Source organism: Numida meleagris, chromosome 5 (genome assembly GCF_002078875.1).
Source record: "Numida meleagris isolate 19003 breed g44 Domestic line chromosome 5, NumMel1.0, whole genome shotgun sequence".
Taxonomy (NCBI): Eukaryota; Metazoa; Chordata; class Aves; order Galliformes; family Numididae; genus Numida; species Numida meleagris.
Window position 1 is genome coordinate 24,673,071 of NC_034413.1, and position 24,596 is coordinate 24,697,666.

Sequence of the window (24,596 nt, forward strand, 5' to 3'; positions counted from 1 at the left end):
TGTTTAAAGGACGATGCAGGTTGGCGGGGACCTCTGGAGGTTCTCTGGTCCAACCCCCGCTTGAAGCAGTGCTGATTTTGGAGTTGAATAGGTTGGTGTTTTGCAATCCCTAAAGGTATTTAAAAGCTCATCAAATCTTGATGAGCGTGTCACCAGGTTATTGTGAGTTGTAAATTTTCTTTAAAAGGAACTAATTACAAAGATATTTGTAATCTGGTGACTCATTTGTGGGGGAATGTCTCATAAAAAAGTGATCAGCTCAAACCTGTGTTTGGGATATGCAAGTTGTGACAGAGCTCTGAAAGATGATTAGGCTCAAGATGGGAGGGAAGAGAAGAGATGAAAATGCAGTGGTCAGAACCAACTTGTGAAAACGGTTTTCGATTAGAAGGTATGTGGTAGTGCAATCTGCCTTGCGGCAGTGCGGGCTGAGTGTTTCCATTTCTGCTTGTTCTTAGGAAAAGTACGCAAGTAAATCTGTATGCTGCCATGACTCTGACAACTTGAATACACGAATTTTCCAGTATTTTTTGTCACAGCTGCAGCATGTCATGTTTACGCCGCTAAAATAAATGTTTAAGGATAGCTATCCTCTTAATGACAATTTTTTCTCCATTTGTGGGTGGCAGGGAAATGAGACATCTAGAGGACCGCGTTTCAATTGGTCTTCTTGACACAAGGCGAAGACTATCAACTGGCTCTTACAGCAGGACTGAGACTTCACTTGTTTAAATTTGGGTTAGCTAAGTACTGACAGACCAGAAAACAACTCACTGTTATCTTGGAAATGTCCGATGGCCACCACAAAACCACACAAAAAATGTCTCTCTTTTTTTTTTTTCTTTGGCCTCTCCTCTCTGCAGAGAGAATTGCTCCGTCACTTGTGGAGGCTTTGAGGGCTGGGGATGTTTGCAGAGCCGAGAGCTTTTAGATCCGATAGTTCTGGAGAAATGAGGTTCTTCAGCGAAGGGCTGTTACCGCTGAGGCGTGTGGCATGCTGCTGAAGCATGGAAACACCGAGGTAACTGGCCACTACAGTCTCTGTAGTGTTTGTTTTTTTTTTTTTTTAACAGTGTGATGGCTCCTTAATTGTTGCCAGGGCTGTTTATGTTGTTTGGGCATGCGGAGGAGAGCTGTTAGAAGTAAGATGGACTGATACAGAAGGAAGATGCTTATTGTAAAAATGTGTGGCTCTAAAAACAAACCAGCCAACAAATCTCAGCGCGGCACTGCGTTCTCAGCTTTAGAGAAGTTCTCCGTGCCTCCCGCGCCTCACCCCCACTCATTCGAAGAGGATAAGCGTGGGTTCGGATTAAAAAAAAAAAAAAAAAAAAAAAAAAAAAAAAGCGGCGTGACTGAGCGTTAAGCCCGGCTCGGCGGGGATTGGACAGCCGCTCTGCCGTATCCGTTGCCGGGCCGCCGCGGCGCGCATTGCTCCGGAGGAGAGGCAGCGAGGGCCGAGCCCCCGGCCCTGCCCGCCCGTTCCGTCGGGCGCTCCGCTCCGCGCCGCCGGGCGCCCGCTGCTGCCCGGGGCCGAGGCTCTGCGGGCTGCTTCGGGTGAGTGCGCGCCCGCGGGCGTTGGAGTCGTACGGGGAGCCCCGTCCTGCCTGCTGCCTAGGGTTGGTGAGCAGAGGCTCTGATGGAGGGGCAGCACGTTCGGGATGGTGGAGGGTTGCGGAGTTGTTTGGTAGGGGAGGAACGTCGGTGCTGCTGTGCAGAGACATTTCTTTCTCTCTCTGTTTGTTCAAATAGCAAAAGGGTCACGCATCTGGATGATTTTCTTGTTCAGAGAGTGGAGCCCGAGGAGCCCAATTAGACTGAAGAGGTGTGTTGACTAAGATAATGATCTCCACATCGAGAATACAGCTGAGTGGATGTGAATTAATGGAGGGAAGCTGGCTTTCAGCAGTGCTAATAATGCCAACACTAACGATAATGCTAATAAAAAGAAAAGGCTATGCGGGAAGTTGCTCGTTTAGTAGATGTCACAAACTTGGCAGCGCTTTTGTACACAAATGATATACGCAAAGGAATACAGCTTGGTTTTATTGCCATACCTTCTTGTAATTAAGAATTAAGAGAAAAACATCTCTACCAGGGAAGATTGGAAAGAATAGCTGGATCCTCAGTCACTGGGAGGGAACAGGCCTGTGGTCTTTTGGTATGCCACGCAGATTGGAGCATCAGAGCAACACATTTTAAATTACATTTTGGTCGTTCTAAAAGCTGGGGTCAGGATGGTCTCTGATATGAGTTGGATGCACATAACAAAAATTGTCCTTACTAGTATGATTTTTTACACTTGAGCAAGTATGTAGACAAAGCAGATAAGGTCAAGGAAAGTTTCCCTGTATTACAAGTAAGCCATGAAATTAGTTTCTCTTATCTGCACCGTGTTTGTGTAAACTGCCCTTGTTTCCTGTTCAGGCTTGTCATCTGAAATCCCAACCTATTTCAGGCTCTGTAATTCTCGTGTTTCTAGATACTGTGGTCCTGTCTTCCTCAGCACCAAGTATGGTGTTATATGGTGCTACATGGAAAAAAAAAAATCTTTTTTCAGTGTGTTTCTAACTGTTTCTGCAGGTAGGCAGGTAGTTCATTGTATTTGGTTGTCAGAAGCATTCTGGAACTAGTTTTAAGGACGGAAATAGAGATTTTCTCCTGGAAATTCTGGGCAACATGTCTGACACAAAAAGTGGGAGCTACTCCTAGTTTATTCTTTCTGAATTCTAGCAACAGTTAGCTGCAGAGATAAACACGGTTTGCATTTCTGGTCTGTTGCCAGTCACAGTTCAAAACAGTAACGTTTTTCCCGTGTTTATAGGGAAAAAAAATCTCTTCTGTACAGAATTGTATATACAGGCAGCAGTAGTCACCAAAAGAGCATATCAGGGAATGGGGTCTTGCAGATGGCTGTAGAAAATATTTTATTATTTGTATTGTGTAAAACCGAAGTTGGGTGACTTATGAAATCTACAGCCCTTTGTAACACATAACTGTTGTGATGTAAACGAGCGGTGACTTTTCATCTTGCTAAAACTCAGTGACTTTTGTACCAGTTCTTGCTCACAGATGGATCTTGAGTTCTGTCCTGGGCTAAGCTTGCTTTCCTCTACCCTCACTGGAAGGTGGCTGTCAGCCCTCTTCCATCTTGTGAAACGTATGCAAAGGTCAGGATTGAGTACTGGAGTCTTTAGCGGGGAGCATGGCTGCTGGTTAATAAAACTGCCATGAAACCAGAGTCTCTGATAACAATGAGCAGTTAGTGCTTTTAAAATGTGAGCCAGCATATGTAATGGCTTGCATTGCAATGTTATCTGTTTTGATCAATGGGTGTGAAATTAAGTTGTTTGTTCCTGATGTGATCTGCGTTTGTAGGAGTGGAAGTTGGTCAGCGTATAGAAGGTGCTGTCTGGGACATGTTTGTAATATTGGTTTGCTGTACCTAATGAAATGAGTTGCAAGTCTACATATTCCTTTCTGTAGGAATGACTGCTGAGCTCTGATTCTTCTGATTTTTTATTTAAAGTCTTCTTTGGTATGTTTGTCAAATGCACCATTTAATATAAAATAGGGAAAAAATGTTTACAAACACTTCTTTTTTGAAGGAAACTACTCTTCTACTGTAACAGTTGAAGGGATTGGCTAGCACAGAGATCATTCTATTAGGTGTTCTCTATTAAACACATACACTTCAGTTGTCTTTTTCCCCATTGTATCTGAACACTTTAATCATGAATGCTTTTGTCAGTCTGGTAGCAGGAAAGGGTAAAATTGCCATGTGATGTTTTTGATGTGAGTCAGGATCAGAACCGGAATGTAATCTAAGATCTTCTGAAACCCAGTTCAAGACATTAATAGATTTAAAGATCATCTTCAGTCAGCCCCAAAATATCCATGTAAGCTTTTAGTTGCAGTTTTAACGTTTTTTCCTCCTTGTCTGGCATCATCAGGATTGAGTGTTACAGCTGATTTTTTCTTTCTCTTTCCAGAAATGTCCTTCCCTCCTGACTTTGGGATCTTCACTATGGGCATGTGGTCTGTTGGTCTTGGAGCGATTGGTGCAGCTATAACAGGGATTGTCCTTGCTAACACTGACTTATTTTTGTCCAAGCCTGAAAAAGCGACACTGGAATTTTTGGAGGGGATAGAGCTAAAAACATTGGGATCAGGTAAGATTCTGGATGTTTGAGCTGTCATTCTTTGATATGTGGTCTGAGAAAAGACCTCTGTATGACCAAGGCTGGAAACACTGAAGAACGGTGAAGTGTGTGTGCGTAAGAGGTTTAATTTTCCATAAGCAGAGATTATCCATAGGGGATACAAGATTTCATGCAGACCACATGATTTGTCTGAAGAGTTTCTCTTAGTCTTTCCTAGTTACAGGAAGTAGTTGAGTGTCCTTGATAGCAGATGATTCTGGTGAAAGAAAACCAACTACAGCTGGTATTTCTGGAAGGTCTATTTTAAATTATAATACAGTTGATGTGTATCATTTTGAGTGTATGTGAAGACAGACACTGAAAAAATCAATAAAGCAAGTAATACTCTGTTATACACATAGAAGATTTCTCTGATAGAATTGTATTTGAACGTGGAATTCTCTGCAATGCTTTGAGTTGCTCCTTACAGGATTAATCATTATAGATAAGAGTGGTTGATATTATTGTTGATGCTGTTTCTCCTGTTTAAACAGAACAAAGAACATTCAAAGCAGGTGAACTGTGGAAGAAGAATGGTGCAGTGATCATGGCTGTGCGAAGACCTGGATGATTTTTGTGCAGAGAGGTACTTGTTGAACTTAGGGGCTAATTAGGAAGAGTTAAGATCTACTTCTATAGATTCCCTTTGAATAAAAGGAAGAGGTGAACAGGACAGTTATCATATAGATCTGAAGTATCTGAAAGATACTTCCTAGCACAAACTGGTCACTGGCTAACAATATATTTAGTTTTAGTTTTCTTTGCAGCAGGTTTGTATAGTTTGGGTCTTTAGTATTTTTCTTCTGAAGGCGACTAATGCTTTATTTTGACATCTGCCAGAGATCTAGCACACAGTAATTAGAAATGGAGACTACCTCAAACTCAGTTAATAATGAGTCTTAGGAGCTAGTCATATTCCGTATGTCCAGAATAAATCTCTATGAGCCAGATACTCTCTGGTCAGAAGCAGTCAAAGATTGGACTGGAAGAAATTCATCAGATAAAGCTCACCTGCAAAAAACAGGTCACATGAAGGGGATTCCCTTACTATTCTGGGTGCTGAATGGGAGGCAGGAAGGCAAGGATTCTGAAGTTAAGGAGAATGTGTTATGAAAACTCCTTGTTTCCTCACCAGCAATTTGTGCAGAGTGGTTCTGGTGCATAACAAGGTGGGCTGAGAAACAAGATTTGATCCTTAAGCTGGCATTATGCTTCTTGGGTGGAGGTGGAAGGTGACACTTAGAATGCAATTTGAATCTAAAATGTGCATGGAAACAGTTGTAACTTGCACCTTGGCCATTATTTTTCTCATAGCTATGGGGAAAAATAGCTATTATGTTGTTACTCACTGCTCCATAAAATAGAGAGTAATTAATATTGTAACCACTTAATTAAGGGATCTGCTCCCATCAGTAATAACTGCTTAAGTATGTGTAGGACTTACGGAAGGTTAAGGTACTAAAATACTCTGTTCACTGAACAGGTGTTATGTAGACAGAAGGAAAATGCCATGCATGCTTGTCTCTGGATATAGTCAGACTGGAATTGAGTAATGATTTTTTTTTTTAAAGCTAACTTCCTAAGCAGTAGTAAAGAGCTCACTTTAAAGAATTTAAATAATTGATTTTTTTTTTTCTTTTAGGAAAATTTTGGGAAGGAAACATTTTAATTTTCTAATTCTTACTTTTGTTTCAAAATTCTAAATTATTAATAGAGGCGGTCACTGTACTGCTCAGCTAAATATGACAAAGAAGTATTTTGAATTTTAAATGTGAAAATGAAAAACATTTTACATTCCCTAAACTGAAGTTATTTTGGATTGTTTTTTACCCCAAACATTTTTGTGAGTTGATTCTTGACTATCTAAGAACAATTGCTTTTTTTGTCCATTGAAATTTGCACATAGTATGAAAGCAGGTTCTTTTCCCACTGTCACCAACTTCAAGCTGGTGGAATGGTTTAGTACAGGTGATCTGCTATAATTGTTCCTCTGTGTGCTGTAGATTTCCAGCTTTTTTGCAAGAGACAAAATACAGTCATCATCCGAAATACGGGAAGAAAACTCTCGAACTCCAATGTGGTGTTAGAAAGCTGACGTTCCTTCATTCCTCACAGTACATCCCTGGTGACCTCTGAAATCAAGCCCACCCTCTCAGAGTTCAGGTTCTACACTTATACAGTTAATGCATATATATGCAATGCATTGGCATACATTTTCATTCTTTTCCAAGAACTCATTAATATATGTTAATGTCCCTCTGGGGCATGCACAGTTGCATCTAAGGTGGTTGTAAGACCACCTTCTTCCTGCCCTTTATTTCTCCTTCAGCTTCATCACAGTGACTTTTGGCCAACCTTTAGCTGTTTTTCTCCAGTTTGGGAAATTTCCATTGCTTGTTATGCCATAAGGAGCAACTTTATATCTTGGTGCACTATAACTCAAAACAATTTATGTGGTACTCAAGAAATAAATCCTTGCACCTGGTGCATGCAAAGATAAAGTGGTCTTATTGTGAAGTACTTTTGTGAAACAGGATCGTTGAGAAAAACAAGGCTGTTCACATACCAAGAAAAGCTAGACCAAAAAGTTTTAGAACTAGCACACATTGATTCCTTTTACTAAGCTAATATATTGGTCTTTAAGCTAATATATTGATCCTTATTGCTAAGGCATCCTATATCACAGTTGGTTTCTACTATCTTATACTTTAGAAAGGAACTTGGACTTTGTTCTCGTTGACTGCGCCAAGGAACACGTATGTGCCTGGACTCAAAGTTTGTATTATAGAGGAGCCTATTGCTGTAGACTGGAACGTCATTTCTCAGGCACCTAGACTGTTACATCCCAATACAAACAAAAATACAAAATAAAAAAGCAATTAGCCATCCTCCCCCCCCCTTTTTTAGAAAGAACATTAAGGCAGTTTGTTCAAGAAAAACAAAATAATTAGCAGATTATTTACGAATGGAAAAGAGAAAGGTCTGACGAGCCTAAGCAATGATCTCACGCTTTCCTACTCACCATTTCCTTTTGATGTTGATTAATCCTTTTCATTTCCTCTGAAAAAGATCAAGAGTAGTGATCTGCAGTGCTGTGCTTACCCTTTCACCTACTGATATCTTTCTCTAATGTCTTTCCTCTTGTCTGTTTGCCCCATCTATCTACTTATACTTCCTAAATTCTAGATAACCCACACCCACAGACCTTTGAGTTAAGGCATTTCACTTAACTGACTGAGGGCGTTCAAGTAAATGTCTCTCTCTCTTTTTTTTTTTTTAAACAAGCGTGGAGTTCTTTTGGGGACTTTTGTCCAATAAAAATGAATTTTCTTAATTGGAAAAGCCTTGGAGACCTTTGTACAAACTGTGGGAGCTGGGGTTTCTTCAGCAGAACAATAAAGCAAGCAGATGAATGGCAATACCGTATGTATTTATACACCAGAAAAAGCAATAAAGCAATATTGCTTCTGAGATACTGAAACTGTATGAAGAAATTACTTGTTCATTTTCACTGGGAAATCTAGGGGAGGGAGTGTATTTTCACTCCATTACTTGCTCTAGACTTGTATATTATGTTCCTGCATGGAGTACTCAAGTGCTTCACACAAAGGTTGACCTCATTATGGTGTGTTTCTTTTTGGGGAAAAAAAAGGATGTGAAATTCTGGCATGGGAAACCTAAGTGATGCACAGGCAGGATCTTTTCACTTTTCTGTAAATGCTTAAAAAATAGTTGAAGCTCTGGCATAAGCAAAGCAAACCTATAACTTTAAGTTAAAACTGTGTTTTCTCCCAGATTTTATTACTTTTTTCTAGTGAATGCTCCAAAAGTCTTCTTTTTTGCTTAGTGAAGAAAAATTCAGTAAACTTAATGAGGACTGGCCTACGAGCAGATCTTTAATATCTGACCTACAGGTCTGTTTCTGTTTTGCACCGCAAGCTAGAACTTGTGTGTTTCAGGTGCTCTAAAATTCAAGGTGAAGCTTTCTAACTTCCAACTGCCTGAAATGTTTCTTCTTTTTTTGTTCCTTAGGAGGCTTCTGAGCTTTCCTCTCTGAAACCTCAGCTGTCCAAGCTGGGTGTTCCTCTCTATGCTGTTGTGAAAGAGAAGATAGGGACTGAAGTGGAGGATTTTCAGCATTACTTCAAAGGAGAAATCTTTCTGGATGAAAAGGTATAACGAAGTTGGTGTTTTTGTTTTTTTTTTTCTTAATAACAAGTTTATGGATGTCCTCTTTGAAGAGTTTGTATGGTATAGATAGAATGTGTTTCTATAAAAAAGGGTTTAGAAGCATTGTAGTTCAAGAAGTTAATTGGCTTTGCTTTTCTACTTATATCCTGCACAGCTTACAGACTGCTCTGTAGTGATGCACTGGTAGCATGTTTTTGGAGGATTATTTCTTCCCTCCTCTTTAACAGATACAGCCTGTTAATGTTTATTCCTTTCTTCCGCTGTCTTTGTGACTTACTGATGTTTATAATGTGTGAATCATGGTCTGAAGGTAGAAGACAATTAGTTCAGCATGTTCAGCCCGAATTATGTTGTGGCTTGCCCTTGTACATAGGCACATACTGTATTGCCAGTCTGATGTCCTACGAAACTACAGGCCTGCTTACTCCTTAACACAGAGGACACATTTAGAAATCGTTTGGCTTCTGGAAGAAAAAGAATGCATAATATTTAAAATCAAGGAAAAGATGCCTTTATTTACCATCCCCACTCTGACTGTTTGAAGAAAACAGATTGATTAAAAAAAGATGGTTGATGAAATTTTAGGACTTCGGCACCTCTTTAACCAGCAATTTTATTGCCGTAGTTCAAAAATGAGAAAAAAAGACTTTTATCACAAAGCACTCTTTGTTCTCAACAATGTTGATGTAGATGTATGTTGTGCTTAAATATCTGGGGATCGTATTTCAAAAGACATATGAAGGGTGGCAGTACTAATAGTTGGCTGTGTGGAAGTAAATGGTCATGTAGTGTGTTAGAAATCAATTCAGGTGCAATTTCTTTTCAGCTCTTCCTGTTCAGCTTTTCTGTTTCAGTCTTTTTTTGGATACAGGGTTGTAACGTTTCCTGAATTTAATTTGAGAGGAAAAGTCCATTTCACTTTGCTGAGATATTTTCTGTTCCATTGCAGAGAAGCTTCTATGGCCCACGCAAACGAAAAATGATGCTGTCAGGCTTCTTCCGCATTGGAGTCTGGCAAAATTTCTTGCGTGCTTGGAAAAATGGTTATAGCGGTAACCTGGAAGGAGAAGGGTTCACCCTGGGAGGAGTATATGTGATTGGAGCAGGAAGACAGGTAACTACAAACCTGCTCAGAGCCTGCAGGTTTCTTCTTTGGAATTACTCAGTTGCTGATCAGCTGATCTCCTCTGAGGAGGCTAGGATTAGTGTGTAATTTTTTTGTGTGTGTCTGTGTTTATATAGGGTGTTTTACTGGAGCATCGTGAGAAAGAATTTGGTGACAAAGTCAGCCTTCCATCTGTCCTTGAAGCTGCCGAGAAGATAAAGCCACAGGCTTCATAAGCTGAAAAATAGTTGCACATTTTTCTGATTGCAGCTTGAAATGTAGAACACATCTGTTTCTTGAATGTACAATTTAATTGCTTCTTAACTATGTAGTGATCAGTACAGAGGAAAGATACTCTATTCAAATGTAATAACTGATGAAAACCCTCCCAGATTTTTTGTTGCTCTGCTGCCTTTCAGGTGGTCAGAGTTTCAACTGACCTTTTGTGTCTGACTGTATTAATGAAAGGCTGGGTCTAAAATCTGACGTAGTCTAGATGTTTTCAGTCAGAGACAGTCGGTTGAAAGCCTGTCTACCTAGGTGAGCAAAACCTTGCTAACCTGGAGAAATGGAGTATTAGCCTAAGGTTGAAGGATAATAAAATTTTATGTAGATGAAATGTCTTCGCTCTTCTTTTCCTTAACATATAAACACATCTGTATTTCTAAGAGATCATCAAGTCCAGTTCCTGACTCTACACAGAACCACCCAAAATTCAAGCCCTACATCTGAGAGCATTATCCAAATGCTTCTTGAACTCCAGCAGTTTGGTGCTGTGATCGCTGCCCTGGGAGCCTGTTCCAGTTTCTGACCACCCTCCTGGTGAAGAACCTTTTCCTAATATGCAACCTAGCCTCTCCTGATGCACCTTCATGTCATTCCCTCAGGTCCTAAATCTTGTCAGTCTAGATTAGTCAGTCCTGATGAAATCCTGTCAGTCTAGATTATTCAGAGATTCTGCATTCAAGACATTCCACTATATCTTGAATTACTACTACATCTACCCAAGTAAGTTTCTTGTTAACTAAAGGCTTTGAAAATTCCAGCTCTTTGTGTGATTCTCTGCAAGGAAGACAGAAGACATCTAATATTCACTCCAGAAGATAATTGTGATATGAGAACAAGTTCCTTTTTATGTTTATGATTCTAAAAAATGGGTAACAGTGTGAAAAAACAGATTATGTAGAGTTTCCATCTCAGTTTGAGTACTACAGTAGAAATGGCTGGGCTGTTACTTCTAGAAATAGATGTAGTGTTCCACAATATGATCCATGGGAGTCAATACCATACATAATCGTATGTATATATACTTAGATTGAAGTATGAACAGGACAGCATGGATATTCCGAATGTGCTGCATCAAGTGACCTTATCCTTAATTAGCTGATACATATATCAGCTGGGGGAAAAAATATGTGGGCTAGAACATATTGAAATAGCAAAAGAATTAAATATTTTCTCCTGGCAGGATGCAATTCTTAATGGTCATTCTACTCTCTTCTGACCTTAAAATTTATGAAATTTTACTGCATCATTGATACTGAAGGCAGGGATTCTTTGTACCTCTGAAATGTTGGTAATAAGCCTGTTGTTGTGTGTGCCTTTGCCTACCCGTATGTATGGTCATACATGATGCTGACTGTATGAAAACTAAAAGCCTAAAACTTCACAAACACTGAGGACTGGTATTGGTTTGTGTTAAATCAGTTACGTGAGTTTTGCAATTGCATCATTATGGGTAAAATCCTGACTTTAAAAAAAAAATGTCCAAACAGACATAATTTTAACTAACAATATGCACTCTTCATAGTTTGTTATTCACTGTTGCCTGAAACAGCACTAGCTGCAAGGATTCTGAGTAATTCATATGTTTACCATGATGTTTCATTTTAAAACTAAATGAAAATTGGATATATGTATGCTACTACATGGGCTAATGAGCCCTGGCAACTTCATCCAGCCACCTTGCAGGGACAAAATCTACATTCATCTTTGTCTTCCACATTTGTTTCACAAAATTTAGTTAGATGTTTATGTGCGTGTTCTCAGATATACTGATTATCTTGGTTAGTTTAGGTGCATGAATAAAAAACGTGCCCTGGTGTTGCATAAAGGTGACTGATGGTGGTTAAAGCTGTTTTTGTCTATGTAAACATTGCAACATTACTGGTGTGCAGGGGCAAATACTAAGTCAATTTTCCCTGTTAGGGAGGTATATCATTTTAATAGCAGTAGTATGGTAAAAATTACATTCCCCAACTCTTTTGTAGAAATTCCTTTTTCATTTAGGGGTTGGTTGAAGGAAGGGTGTCAGAAAGGTTAAAAGATGGGACTTGAGTTCACAGAATCACAGAATTGCAGGACCTGGAAGGCACCTCAAAAGATCATCGAGTCCACTCCACTCCCCAGAGAGTTCATCTGGAGAGGTTTTGTTCTGATATCTGAGGTGATAAATCTAAATTAGCTATGGTCTCCCATTGTGTTTAGGTTAAAAACAGAAAGCATTAGTATGGGATTCCTAGTTTTTAGATTTTCAGTACGCAGTGCTTGTGATGGTGTCAAAAAGTTGAGACACTAAATGACGGAGTGGAGACAAGCTCCTCTGGAATTCAGAGCAGCCAAACAGCTGCCAAGAGTTTGCTCCAAGAAGTAAAGAATTGTGTCTGGAGGCTTTTTGTCCTGTTTTTTTGTCACTGAAGGAGAGTATCCATAACATGAGTGCTTGCCTAACACTTGTCTTCAGTGGGCATATTGTTACTTTGGAGTGCAAGCGGTAGGAAACATAAAAGAGATGGTGGAAGAAATGGCTGAGGGCTGCCGTTTCTTATATTGCAAGATGCTACTAATAAGAACTTACAACAGGAGCACACTTCTGCATCATAACTCTCATTAAGTTTTGAGTTGTGCTTTCTTTGCAGTGGGAACTGGAAGGCTTTGCCATTTGCAGAGGACAGATACTGCACAAAGACAGGCAAGAAGGTACTGATCTCAGAGAGATTTGGATTTCAGGCCTTGATCCAAGGGCTGTTTACACATTTCACATAAACATGAAATGTGAAATACGTAAGCAGTCCTTGGAGTATGGGCTGGAAGACAGATACATTCCAAGAAATGTAGATAACGTCAAGTACCTTTAGAACTTGCTAAACCATGTACTTACAGTTTTGTTGTGTGTGTGATTGAATTTCACCCTCCCTGGCAGAGTTTGCCCGTGGTTCTTTCAAACTCCAGAAGGTCCTCCATTATGAGATGGATGCCACTGTGTTGCAGCCCTGCTCTTATTCCAACAAAAAGGCCAGTGTTTTGTGGTCCTGGAAATAGAGTGAGGAAACCGTTAGGTCTAGCATTTAGAACATTTAGCCAAAGTATTATGGCAGTTAAGTATATACATCACTAATGCTATAACATGATGAAATGTACCCTTTAGCAAAGAAATATTTTTAGAAAGACACTTGAAGTCCCTTTGAGGATGAAGATAATTATTAAAATACTGACAGAGACTGCAATTTGCCTATGCTCCATCAGCTTCAGCAAAGGCATGCGTACAGTAACCACGTGAGACCTCCAGATATGGGAATGTGTCTTTTGCCACTATTAACAGTAACAGTTCGTGTAAACAGCTGGAGGGACAGTGTACTTCTTGATTTGAAAGGTATGTAAATTTACTCACACTTCAAAATTCTTTAACCACATCTTTCAGAAGTTGACTCAAATTTGGAGACACAAAAAGTACAAATGGTATTTGAAAATGTTCAGAAGAATTAGTGCTTGATAAACCTTTTTTTTAAAAAAAAAAAAAAAAAATAAGCCAGCCTCAGGATTACTTGGAGTTGCCTCATTCTTTCTGAACTCCACACTCACAGAATAGAAATGGAGAGGAGGGAAAATATGTGGTGCCTAGGAGCAGTTAGTAGGAATATGAAAAGGGCAGTCTCAAGGAAATAAAAAAGGCAGAAAATGGTAAGGGAGGAGCCATTAAACTGCAGGTCAATTTCCAGTGGTGGGTGCTGTTCAAGGTCTGAATACCCAGTTTAAGAAAATGTTTTCTTCTTTAAATGTTCATTGAAAAAAATAGTTTTAATAGTTATTGATTTTGTTGTGCCAACAGCTACCTCTGCTGGCCCAGTTCCTTACACATATTTAATGCTTTGATGTTTTCTACATTTAACACAAATAGAGTAAGTCTTTTGTCAGTGCACCACATATGACATCACAATTGAATACTCAGTTGGTTATTGGAAATTCTAATGCTGGGAACACTAATAATTGAAAACTTTCTTATTCTGGGTTTAAACAATAAAACTCCCCTATAGCAATTTATTTTCAATCACCTTTCCCTTGTTGCTTTGAAAGCCTGCCATTCATCTTTTTGTTTCGTACAGAAATAAGGTTAGAAAAAAAAACCTTTTAAAGAAGGAATATTCTGTGAAGCCAGGGGTGTAGGTGTAATACAGGAAGGTGCTTTTTACTTTAAAAAATGCCTTTGAAAAACTTTAAAAAATACCAATTATGTTTCCTGTCTGCAGTGTCCTTTTAAATCGATGAGAACAATTATCTGCCTCATAGGGTGTTTTCTGCTTGTTTCCTGTTCTGCATTTTTGTTTCCCTGTGTGGGTTATCCATTCCCACGGCTGTCAAGCTGCCTGTAATTGGTGCCATTTGCAAATATGCACAACGAGAAGGCAACGCCAAAAGATCCCTGCCATTTTTCTGATGTGTTTCCTGACATGCACTCTGACAGAAATAAAAGAATGAGAAAGCTCTTTTTATTCCCTAGCCGCTGGATGTCACTGCTTCCCTAGCCAAAGTGAAGGTCAGCAGAAAACTTGATTTTTTTCTGTAGTAAAAGATTTGCATAACAAAGACGCCAGAAACAGAGCACTGTAGGACCCGATTAGGTTGGAAACAAGCTGTACGGAAAGACATTTGTTCTGCAATCTTTTTCCCTGTGCGGACCTTTAACCTTTTTAAAATGATAAACTTAAAGGAAAGCCATACTATATTGAATGATAGAGTCTGCGGCATATAAATGTTTCTAAATGAGTGTGGAGGGAATAAATTATTAACAGACTCGTAATCCTCACCAATGTTTCATGTTTTAGTAATATTAATTCTAGACACTGCCGGTGTGCAAAGGGCAGCTTAGTGGTGCTGAAGTAGGCAAGTGCGATAGCGTCTGGTACCAGCAGAGGGAGCTGAGGAAATCGAGAACACGCTGTGGCGAAATGAGTGAAGTTAAATCACCAGTGGTCTAACCCACTCTAATTTTTTTGTGATATCTAAATAATCCCATCCAAATGCATCCTTTTATTTTTTTTTTTCTAAATGATCTTAGAAACTTTATGAAGGTTTTCACCAAAATATTTTTACTTTCTCTTTTAGGTCCAGCTACTGATTTTTTTTTTTTTATTCCTGCTATTACACCCTCTTACTGCTCTCTTGCACTTAGTTAACGTGTCTGTGAAGGATGAGATTTTTACCCTAATTTTCTTGGCAACACAATGAAGCACAAAGAGCAGACATAATGTCAAAAGCTAATAAATTGCACATAGAAAGATTGTTTGAACTATCTCCATGCCAACAGTCAATACAGTTAATTCAACTACGCTGCATGCTGCAAGCATTGACCATTATGCAAAGACAATTTTAAATTGCAAGAGATCCTTATCCTACTGACAGGAAACCCCTTCTTCATTCCACAGTGTTAGTTCCTAAAGCTGCTCCCTCTGCTGAACCTTAGCAGTTACTATTGCATGTTCTGTCCTCTAGTGTTCCACGGAAGAAGCATATTAGCGAACCATGCCTTGGCTGTGGACTTTACCAAAGACGTGGCTCAGCGCTCAGCAAAAGGTGACTGGAGTAGCTTCTGAGATGAGGAAGCAATCTCTTCTAGCTGTGATAATCTAGTGACCTCTCCTAGCTCCCCCTCCTTATTTAGATCCTCCCTAAGATTCAAGTGATTCTTCTTCAAGAATCTTCTTTCAGCTTTACCAGTCAATTCAATTTTACTCTGCTTCCAAAGAATCCTTGAGGAAGCGTGGAGAGGCCTGCATGCAGTGGAGACTACAGTGAAGCCACTGTCATGCAATAATCTTTAGGTGCGCCTGCAGAATTAGAGATGTCTTTATCCAGTCCCAGATGGGAGCCCTGAAGCATGGTCTACCTGAGGGACAGGACAGCTGAGCAAAGGCCCTTGAAGTGCTCAGCCTTTCCTGCCTTTGGCTTAAGCCAGCAGTCACAATGTCGGCACGTAAGGCATTCACAAATGCAATCTCTTGCATTTGTGAGAATTCAAGCTTTTAAGTCAGGAATAAAACTTTCGTATTTACATTTCTTTGAATAACTGCATGCAGGGGGTGAGAAGAAATCCTGATGTGACCAGAGCGTTGTGATGCACTCACTGGTGTGCCTGTACTCTCACACTTCAGGTGGATGTGTGTGATAGGAGCTGTGTGTCTATCCTTATTAACTCCAGCATGGTACCAGTTCTTGGCCTTGACCTAGGAGATGTATCACGTAAGAGAAGCATCAAACTTACACAATGTATTCGCATAGATCTTCCTTTCAGTCTTTAGCAGAACACACGGTGAATTGCTGCCATCTCCATGCAGAGTGCTTGCTGCTGATCTGGAGGAACAAGGCAGTCCCAAACTCTAGGCCCTGAAGCACCTGAAGAAGTGCAGAGAATACAAAGGCTGTAGTAATAGCTCTAGAGTTGAACCACTCTCCTTTCTCTTGCCTTTCTGCACATCAGTGTATTTTTCTAGTTTGTGAGGCACTGCTCTATCTATGAGGAAGAGAGCAAAGGTGACGCAGGCCTCTCCTTGTATCAAGAGTGATCTTAAAGCATGGAGAACAGCAGAAGTGTGTGGAAGTCAGGAGCTAAGCTAGAAACTGGTGTACAAAGAGCTGCTCCAGAGGAAAGCCTTTGTTTCCCATCCCCGTCCTCAGCTTTCCGGCTGTTATTCAGCACATGCCCTCCCTCACATACAGCTCACTTCCTGAAGCCCTTCTACAAAGCAGGCCTTAGCGTTTTTCATCTACACAGGAGCGATATGGAGGCCAGAAGTGCCTTTCTCTCACAAGCTGGGAGGACAGGATGGAAAATGCCAACAGGGCAGGAAAAGCTGAGGTAAGCAGCAGGCGGCTGCAGTGCCCAGGGAGGGCTGCACTAGAGGACAGGCACATGAAGCCAGGGGGTGACTGCCTCAGCTGTGAGTTCTCACTTGCTCACCACACAGGTTTAAAAACCATGAGCCAGCCACTTCCTCCCTTCACATAGAGCTTTTAAGGGTCTCACCAGAGAAATTTAAAAGCCCTAGGGTACTTGGAGGCTCAAAGTGCAATTTAGATTTTTATTTATTCATTTTTCCTTCATCCTCTGGTTTTCAAGAAAACACTCAGGTTATGCCTTTGAGGTTACCTTGGAATTGCTTTATGCTCATTCTCATCATGAAAGTCTGAGGGAAGGTGGAGAAGTGAGGCTGCCCAGGACAGCTACCTGCCCTGTTAGCTGCCACCGCTCATCTTGCTGTGCACGGTACAGGGCCAGAGTGGCTTTCTGAACGGCCCCTCCGTAGGGTGTGAGCACAGTCATCTCAGCCAGAACGCCCGTCTAAAGCAATAACACCAATAGTTAGGCTGGGGTTTCACCAGCTGAGCCACGCAGGAGGGCTGCGAGGAGGCCGTTCCCGCGCTGGGGCCGTCAGAATTCGCTGCCCCGCCCCACCCTGCCCCAGGGACACTCCGGCAGCGTGAGGACAGCTGAAGGGGTCGGGGGCAGCCCGGGGCGGCGGCGAGGGCGGGAGGAGAGCTTGCTGCTGCGCGTTCCCTTTGTGTGGAGCGGCTGCGTGCCTGGGCGCGAGGCGTGGCCTGGCGGTGCATTTCCGCGCTGCTCGGCACACGGCAGCTCGCAGGAGGTGACGAGGTTCTGTGTGGGGGTACTGGTGGCTGTGGTAGGCAGGGTCCGGCGGTGGTTTAGCCGTGCCCATGGACTAGCCGAGGTGGCGGAAGGACTCTGGAGCGTGCCGAACGTCGCCTCTCCCTCCTTGCAACTTGGCGGAACTTGGCGAGCAGCTGCCGCCTGGGTGAGTCCGAGCCCCGGCCGGGGCAGCGCCGCGTCCCGTGGCCGCCGCCCTCTCCCGGTCCTCCCTTAGAATTCCGGCATTTTGTGCCTTGGGAACGCGAGTGCGGGCGAGAGCGCGGCTCCCCCGCCTCCGGGAGCGGGCAGCCATTTCCCCGGGCGTGCACAGGGCGGGGGGGCTTAGGAGCGCCCGAAGTGCGGGCTGTTCGGGGCGCTGCCTTTGTCCTTCCCGCCCTGGGAGGCCGGGGTTTCTCTCGGGGCGCCTCCTGGGGCCACAGGTGTGCGCGTGGCCCGGCGTGGCGGGGTGCCGAGCTGTCTCAAGGTCACTGGTGCGGAGTTCCGCCCGCCCCGGCGTGGGAGCCAGCGGAGGGCTCACCGGCTGCAGCTGGGCGCGCACACCCGGCTGGGTGTTCTGTTGCTGCTGCGGAGAGCTCGGTACGACGCATTATGCGTGGTTTGTGTGCAGAAAAGATTATTTTTCCACAGCGTGTTGAACGTTTTTTTTGTTTTAGGGGAGAAATAGCTCTTTTACCTGCCTCTCGAAGGAGAGAGGCACGTACCTGCAGGTACGTTTACCTGCCTCTCGAAGGAGAGGGTTCAAGCTGGGCTGGAGAAGGCTGGGTACTATGTGGAGAGCAAAACCCACACTGTTTTGTCTACCTGACTTCTGTACTGACATTTCTTCTGTGTATATGCATCAAACAAGAATTGTGCGCTTTCAAAGTGTCTGTATCCAGCTGTTAAGTGTATAGCCAAGTTCACTGCATGTACTCATTTTATTCTTAGTTTCATTTGGAACCTTTCTGAATAATAACTTTTAAAGTATATATTCATAAGTTACTTCTGTTGGGTTTTCCCTTCCTTAGTAGGTGGTGGGGAGGATATTTTAAGATATTTGGCAGTATCAGATTTTTCTGGTATTGCTTTTTTGTTTTGGTTTGGCTTTTGGTTTCCTCCTTTCCCCAAGGGTCATAACATTTGTGACCCCTTGGACAAAACGCAGGGACACCAGCCCTTTGAGGGTGAAAAGTTATGCCCTGTATCTTGCTGATAAATGCTCGATGAGGTGATGATTTTCTTTCCTCTGTCAGTGAGCAAAGCATGTGACTTCCTGAGCAACTTTGTGCCAACATCATATGTGTGAGACTGTAGATAACTGAGGTAAGGATGGTTATTTGAGATAACAATACTTATCTGCTTGGCGGAAGTTTTGTGTGAGAGGGAAGTCAGGTAGGAATTCTGGGCTATCGATTGGTATGAAGTAGAAATGAGCTATGGGGGAAAGCTATTTTGCAGCTTTTGTGTATTTTTTTTTAAACAAATTCAAGCCACCTGTATTTTTGGAATGGGGCTCTTTATTCACTCGCTAATGACATAGGAAGAGATTGCTTGTAGGGTGCTTTTAGCTGTGTTCTTGGGGATAAGAAGCTGAACATATGAATACAAACATGGTGAAATGGCCTATCCTTAAAAGACTTTTATGATCAAAATTATAGTATCACTGAAACAGTGGATTTTAGAAATAAGATCCCAGAAGTTTGGAAATGCGTCTGCTGAAAAACAGTGCGCGTGTTGGTTATGTGGCTGTCTTTTTGCTTTTGCTTGTTTTAATCAATGGTTTTGCCCTTGGGTTGGCAAGGCCTTGGTAAAGGATAGGATCTAGAAATAAATCCAAGTCACTGAAAGCTGATATTCTTTGTCTAGTCTGTGCTCTGTATCATTTTTACTCAGTGTAAACTGTTGCGGTTTGGTTCCTCTGTGTTCAGGTGTTATCTCTGCCCTCCCAGAAAAGCAAGGAGACTAAATCAGAAGAGGCCTCAATTCTTATTTTTTTAGCATTAGTACAGGTTTTGCTTAGTATTTAGTACAATGTGAAGTAATTCTTGTTATGCTACTTTCCTGTTTCATGCCTCTTTCCTTCCCTCTCTGACCCCTTAGAAGAAGAAAGTAATATAAAAAAAATCGTTGAGTGCTGTGTTAGGAGCAATGTATCTGTCAGATATGCTCTTGCGTAACTGAAATACATTATGGTCTGAACTACCTTTTGCCAGATTTAGGCATAATATGTATGATGATCATGAGTTCTCTCACTCTAGCCCTGAAATGCAGTCTGATGAGGACGCTTGCTTTGGTGTTGAAGATGTAACTCTTTGCTCTTAGATTGTAGCAGAAAAAATATTGATAAGGTGTGCTATGAACTTTTCATGCCCAAATACAAATGTGTAGGTAATCCTTGAAGATAGCATGTAACAAACTTCTTCTGGTAAGTAACTAAGGAATATGGTTTTTGATATCTTTTAGCATCTCATGTCTTGAGGCTGATCTTGATTTTTCTCTGAGGTACATTCAGTTTATTTAAAGTTGTGCTGTGTGGCTACAAGTCAGCTGTTACCAGTAAATGGGTGTTGTGCTGACAGACTTGTGAGGAGAGTAATAGTGTCAACTGGACAAGTTTCTCATTGTGTTTTAGGCGTGGTCTGAGCAGTGCTGAACATGAATAAATTGTGTTCTTGTTCTAATCTCACTGTTAGATTAGGAATTCCATTGAAGTGTGTGTGGGGGAAGTGGAGTTCACAGAGCTATTGTCAAAGCTGCTTTTACAGATCCTCACTTTATGCGATTTCTCAGCTTTTGCACAAAAAAAAAAGTCCACTTCAGTGGGGTGTGGTAACATGTGGGCTTCGGTCTCAAGACAAAAGCGATGCTTATGCCTAGCTCACATGTGATCCAAGAATGATTTTACTTGCGGGCTTTCTTTGCAAGCACTGTGCCTTTCTGTGCCTTGCACTGTGGCTTCCTGGGTCAAAATTTCCCAGTTCTGGTAGAAGGGGCCTCTGTACTTTAGCAGTCATGGCATATTTTGAGAGCTACTAACAGGCTGTAATTCACAAAATCCATGAATGTACCATGACTGTTGTGTCCCTTTGTTAAATTTTTTCACTGAAATAAGGAAATAAGCACCCAAACAAGAAATTTCTTTAGTTTGAGGTAAATATTGCAGAAAGTTGCTGTGGAAACAGCAGCTAAGGGAATTAAGAAAGAGATTGTTTCCTGGTGACTTCTGATTGCACCTTCAAAGCAGGTGTCTTCCTTGCTTGTATTACAAGCCCCTAAAGTCTTGGGCACTTCTAGAGATGTATTGTTGTTAGCTTGTTCGAGGGGCCTGCTGCAGCCTTCAAGCCTGTAGTTCTGGAACAGCGTCTTTCTCCTTGACCCTTTGACTCATGTTCAGCCAAAAGCCTCCAGTAAAGAAAAGGTGAAGAATAATGTCAGCTATCTTCAGAGTAGAGCTGATCAAGGTTTTTATGTATGGGTTTTAATTTAAAAACTGGGGTCTCATAAAATTACTGAAATCTGATTTTTCCCTCAGGAAATGGAGGGGAAGAAACCCAAAGCATTCTAGCTTCGCGCAGCTTCATTTTGAAACAGTTATAATTAATTTAATGTGATGGTAGGTCTTGTATTTTAGTTCTTTTGCATTGTTAGTGAGCTTCTCTGGATGCCTGAACAAAACCTGTCTTCAGTATGGCCAGTGAGTTGAAAAATCATTGTTAGTTCTGCTGGTTTAAGTGTGGCACAGGTGAGAATTAACAGCAAAAGATCTAACCTGTAGAAAATAGTGATTCTCAAAAGTTGAGAGGATAAGGGATAACAGATTCTACTGTTTGGAGCTGAAACCACAGTTGGAATGGCCAGGCTCCTGCTGAACTTGCTTACTAGTCTGACCCAAGTCTTGGAAATGAAGCCCATCTTTGAGAGAAGAGATCTATTGTTCTTCCCAGTTTTTCACACTTCTGTTATCGCATAATGCAGAAAGCTTAGAGTGATGGAAAATAAAATAGGCAGAATGCAAGAGGAAGTGCATCCAAACTTGGGCCTCTTTGGAGGATGTAAAAGATAAAGTTTATTTTCCTATGTGGTTCAAATGGTGCCTCAGCAAGGGGGCACCAGAACTTGTTTTTCTTTAGTGTTTCCTGTCTCTTGTCCTTTTGGGGAGCAAGAGAACAGTAGTTTCTCTTTCCTTGTAGTAAGCCTCATATACGATGGGTGGATTGCCTCTCTTACCCAGAGTGTCTGCTTACATATTTTTCTTCCTATGAACAGTTTCTGCATCTTGTCTTTGCTGAATTATATGTGAAAGCTGAAATAAAGCTTTAGGTGGCAGTCTTTGTTGTTGATCTGAACCTGAATGTCAAAGGCAAGGGTGTAAGACATGTAGGTGTTGTTGAGCATTGTCCTGGTATTGGCAGGAGCTGTATGCTCTCACTCAGGCTCTTCTGACAAACTGAGCAAGTGGTCTTCCCTCTGAAGACCTGTACTGAAGCTCACCAAGGGAGCTGGAGCTCTTCCTTTGTGCCTAATATTTTCAGGCATTTTCTGAGCATGCTGGTGAGCTTTTGGCTCACTTTTGTGGGTTGATTTTTCTTGTTTTGGCTTAGTTGTTTCAGACAGCTTGGTAGTGTACAAAACCTAATGTGTTTCTGTGGCCCCAAGTCCCTTTCCAGTAATCTTTTTGCTGTTTTAAAGGCTTCTGTTCTGTTTCTCGGAGCCTGTACATGTGATATTTCTATCTCCCTGGAAAGTTGCAGCTACAGGAAGCAGGGTGAAGTACGGTGTTCAGAGGCAGCTGAATGCTGTGAATATCAATATTTTTGAAGACTGTGTTTTGTTCTGCTCAGCAAGAGCTGTCCGCTCTTGCTTTGGGGTGTGAAACTGGTGCTGCAGCATGCATTTTGACATCTGGGAAACTCTGGAATAGAGGATAAATGAAGAAGCCTCAAGTAAGTTGATTCTGAAGGAAGACATCTGAGATTTTGCATTTTGGTTGCTTACATGTGAGCAAGCTTCTGATTGTTGGGATATGGAACTGATTCTCTTGGTACTCTTTTCCTCTCAATCATTTGTTATTAAATGGTATTCAGGGAAGAGCTTAGTGCTGTATAAAAAAAGTGAGTGCAGTGATTAAAAACTTTTTAAATCCTTTATTATATACAATAACAGGCAGAATAGAAAGCTTTTGTTGTGTTAAGTTAATCCAGTATGTGCATGGCCAGCCTGGAGAGGAAGAAGGTTCACTTAAATTTTTAAGTTGCGTGATTTGAAACAAATGGGTAGGAACTTAGTGAGAGGACCATCAGAAGACAGTGAGGTGACTCTGCAAAGTGTACAGCACATTGAGATTATGTGGGGTATTTTGACCATGTGGTCATAGCAGTGCTGTAATTTTGCAGAGCAGAAAGGAGTTCAGCAGTAAGATTTGTCCATCTGGGACAAATGGGCAGGGAAGGTGTCTTTGAGCTCTGGTTTGTTTGCTTTTTTTTTTTTTTTTCCCCCTCTGGGCTGTGCTGCTTGTGTAACCAGAGATGCTGTCAGCATGTTAAGATGGCAGTTTCCTGTGTTACATTTTTTTTTCTTTCCCCAGAGGTATTTGTCTTCTCTTATTAAAGGTGCAGATGGAACTGTTGGTGTCCCACCTCAGTGCCTGCAGATTCTACTGGTGCCTTTGCTGTTTGCTGCTCCAGAGCCCAGTGTCTTTGTGTGAAGCATTGCTGCCTGGCCTGCACTGCTGTGATCTGCTGTACCATGTTGTTCTTGGCGTGCTCTGTGTGAGGTGGACAGCTTGTTTTTCCTCTTTCCCCTTGGGAGGACGTGAGTCTCCCAGCAAAACAATTGAGGGTTTCTCATGACCCTGTCTGAGTGCTGGCTGCTGGGAGGACTGGAGTGTTTTGAGCTCTGCCTGAGCAGCTTGTTTCTTTCTACCTGCCTTGTGGTAGCGTGGGTAGGGTGCTATGCAAACCTACCTGCTACATCTCCTGAAGCCTTCATTCATTTCTACCTCTTTGGGCCCAGACACATAGTCTCCTGAAGGGATGGTTGTGGGTGGGTGAGGGATATGTTTGCTGAATGCTCTTTTGTCACTTCTCTAATGTTTTCCAGTGTTGTGTGTTAGAGATTTACATGCCAGGCACACAAAGTTACACAAGTGCCTTTTTTTTTTTACCAGAAAGTTAATTGGTAGGAAGCATAGTTGTCATACTGCAGCTGAGCTATCTGAGCACCCGCAAAGAACTATTTTCTCTTGTGGCCTATGAGCCCATGGTTGTCCCAGCCAGCACGTAAAGTGAGGTGCTCCTTGGTGTGGGCTGAGTGCTGCTACTGCGCCATGCAGCAGGGCAGCAACAGAGAGCAGGCTTTGTGTGAGGTCTTCAAACCCAACAAAGGTTTTAAAATATCTTTTTACTACCCCCGTAAGTTGAAATTTGTAGTGCTGGGGGGGTATGTTTTAGGAATGAGCATTCCTCCTGGGCTTTGAAATGAGTCCTGTTACTTAAGGGAGGTGAGGGGGTAGGAGGGGAGAAATTGAATCTCTTATGGATTCAGCTCCATGTCATGTCTGTGATGTGGATGCAGCACCGTTAAAGCAGAACAAATGGTGAGCCTAACTAGTATCACAGATAAGTGCCTTTTCTTCTCAGCATGCTTGTTGCTTTTAATGAAGATACCTTGATGTTGTTTAAATTGGTAAGGTTTATAGAGACATTCAGTGTAAAGCTTAAGAAATATCATATATATCATGCAGGTATGAACAGACTGCGCATTGTACCCGAAGCAAGCGATGCTTAAGCAAAAAAAAAACAAACCCAACAACCAAACAAATTATATGTTAGTCATTCTTTCAGTGTATATTACTATAATCACTCTCCTGTTTTTCTCTGTGGGGGGAAAAAAAAAGAAAATGAAGGGATATCCTTTTTGGCTGAAAAGTAACTGGAGACGAGAACAAGTGATATTCCTGGAAGTGGAAGAAAGCTGCAGTATGTATAAGAGGCTAAGATGTTGTTTGTTGAAGAAGAGTACATGTGTCAGCAAAGAAAGTTGGCTTCCTGCCTTTGTAAGTTGTGACTTACTGCTGCAATGCAAAGTGGTACACCAAGTGGAGGAGCCATTTTGTTCTTGAAACATTTTGGTTTGTATGGAGTTATGGGAGGGAGCAGACTGTGTATGGAGTATGTTT

At 41.8% G+C, this 24,596-nt stretch overlaps 2 protein-coding genes across 2 annotated transcripts in view; both read left to right on the forward strand.

Moving 5' to 3' along the window:
* Positions 1,401 to 10,117, forward strand: FAM213A (family with sequence similarity 213 member A). Its single transcript, XM_021397970.1, has 6 exons — positions 1,401 to 1,557; positions 3,993 to 4,172; positions 4,697 to 4,788; positions 8,235 to 8,375; positions 9,343 to 9,507; positions 9,636 to 10,117. Exons 2-6 carry the CDS (start codon positions 3,995 to 3,997, stop codon positions 9,732 to 9,734), a joined length of 675 nt encoding a protein of 224 aa, XP_021253645.1. The 5' UTR covers positions 1,401 to 1,557; positions 3,993 to 3,994; the 3' UTR covers positions 9,735 to 10,117.
* TSPAN14 (tetraspanin 14) overlaps positions 17,370 to 24,596 on the forward strand; it is a 44,549-nt gene continuing 37,322 nt past the window's right edge. The window contains exon 1 of the mRNA XM_021397969.1: positions 17,370 to 17,585. The gene's annotated coding sequence lies outside the window, so the exon portion shown is untranslated. The remainder of the gene's footprint in view (positions 17,586 to 24,596) is intronic.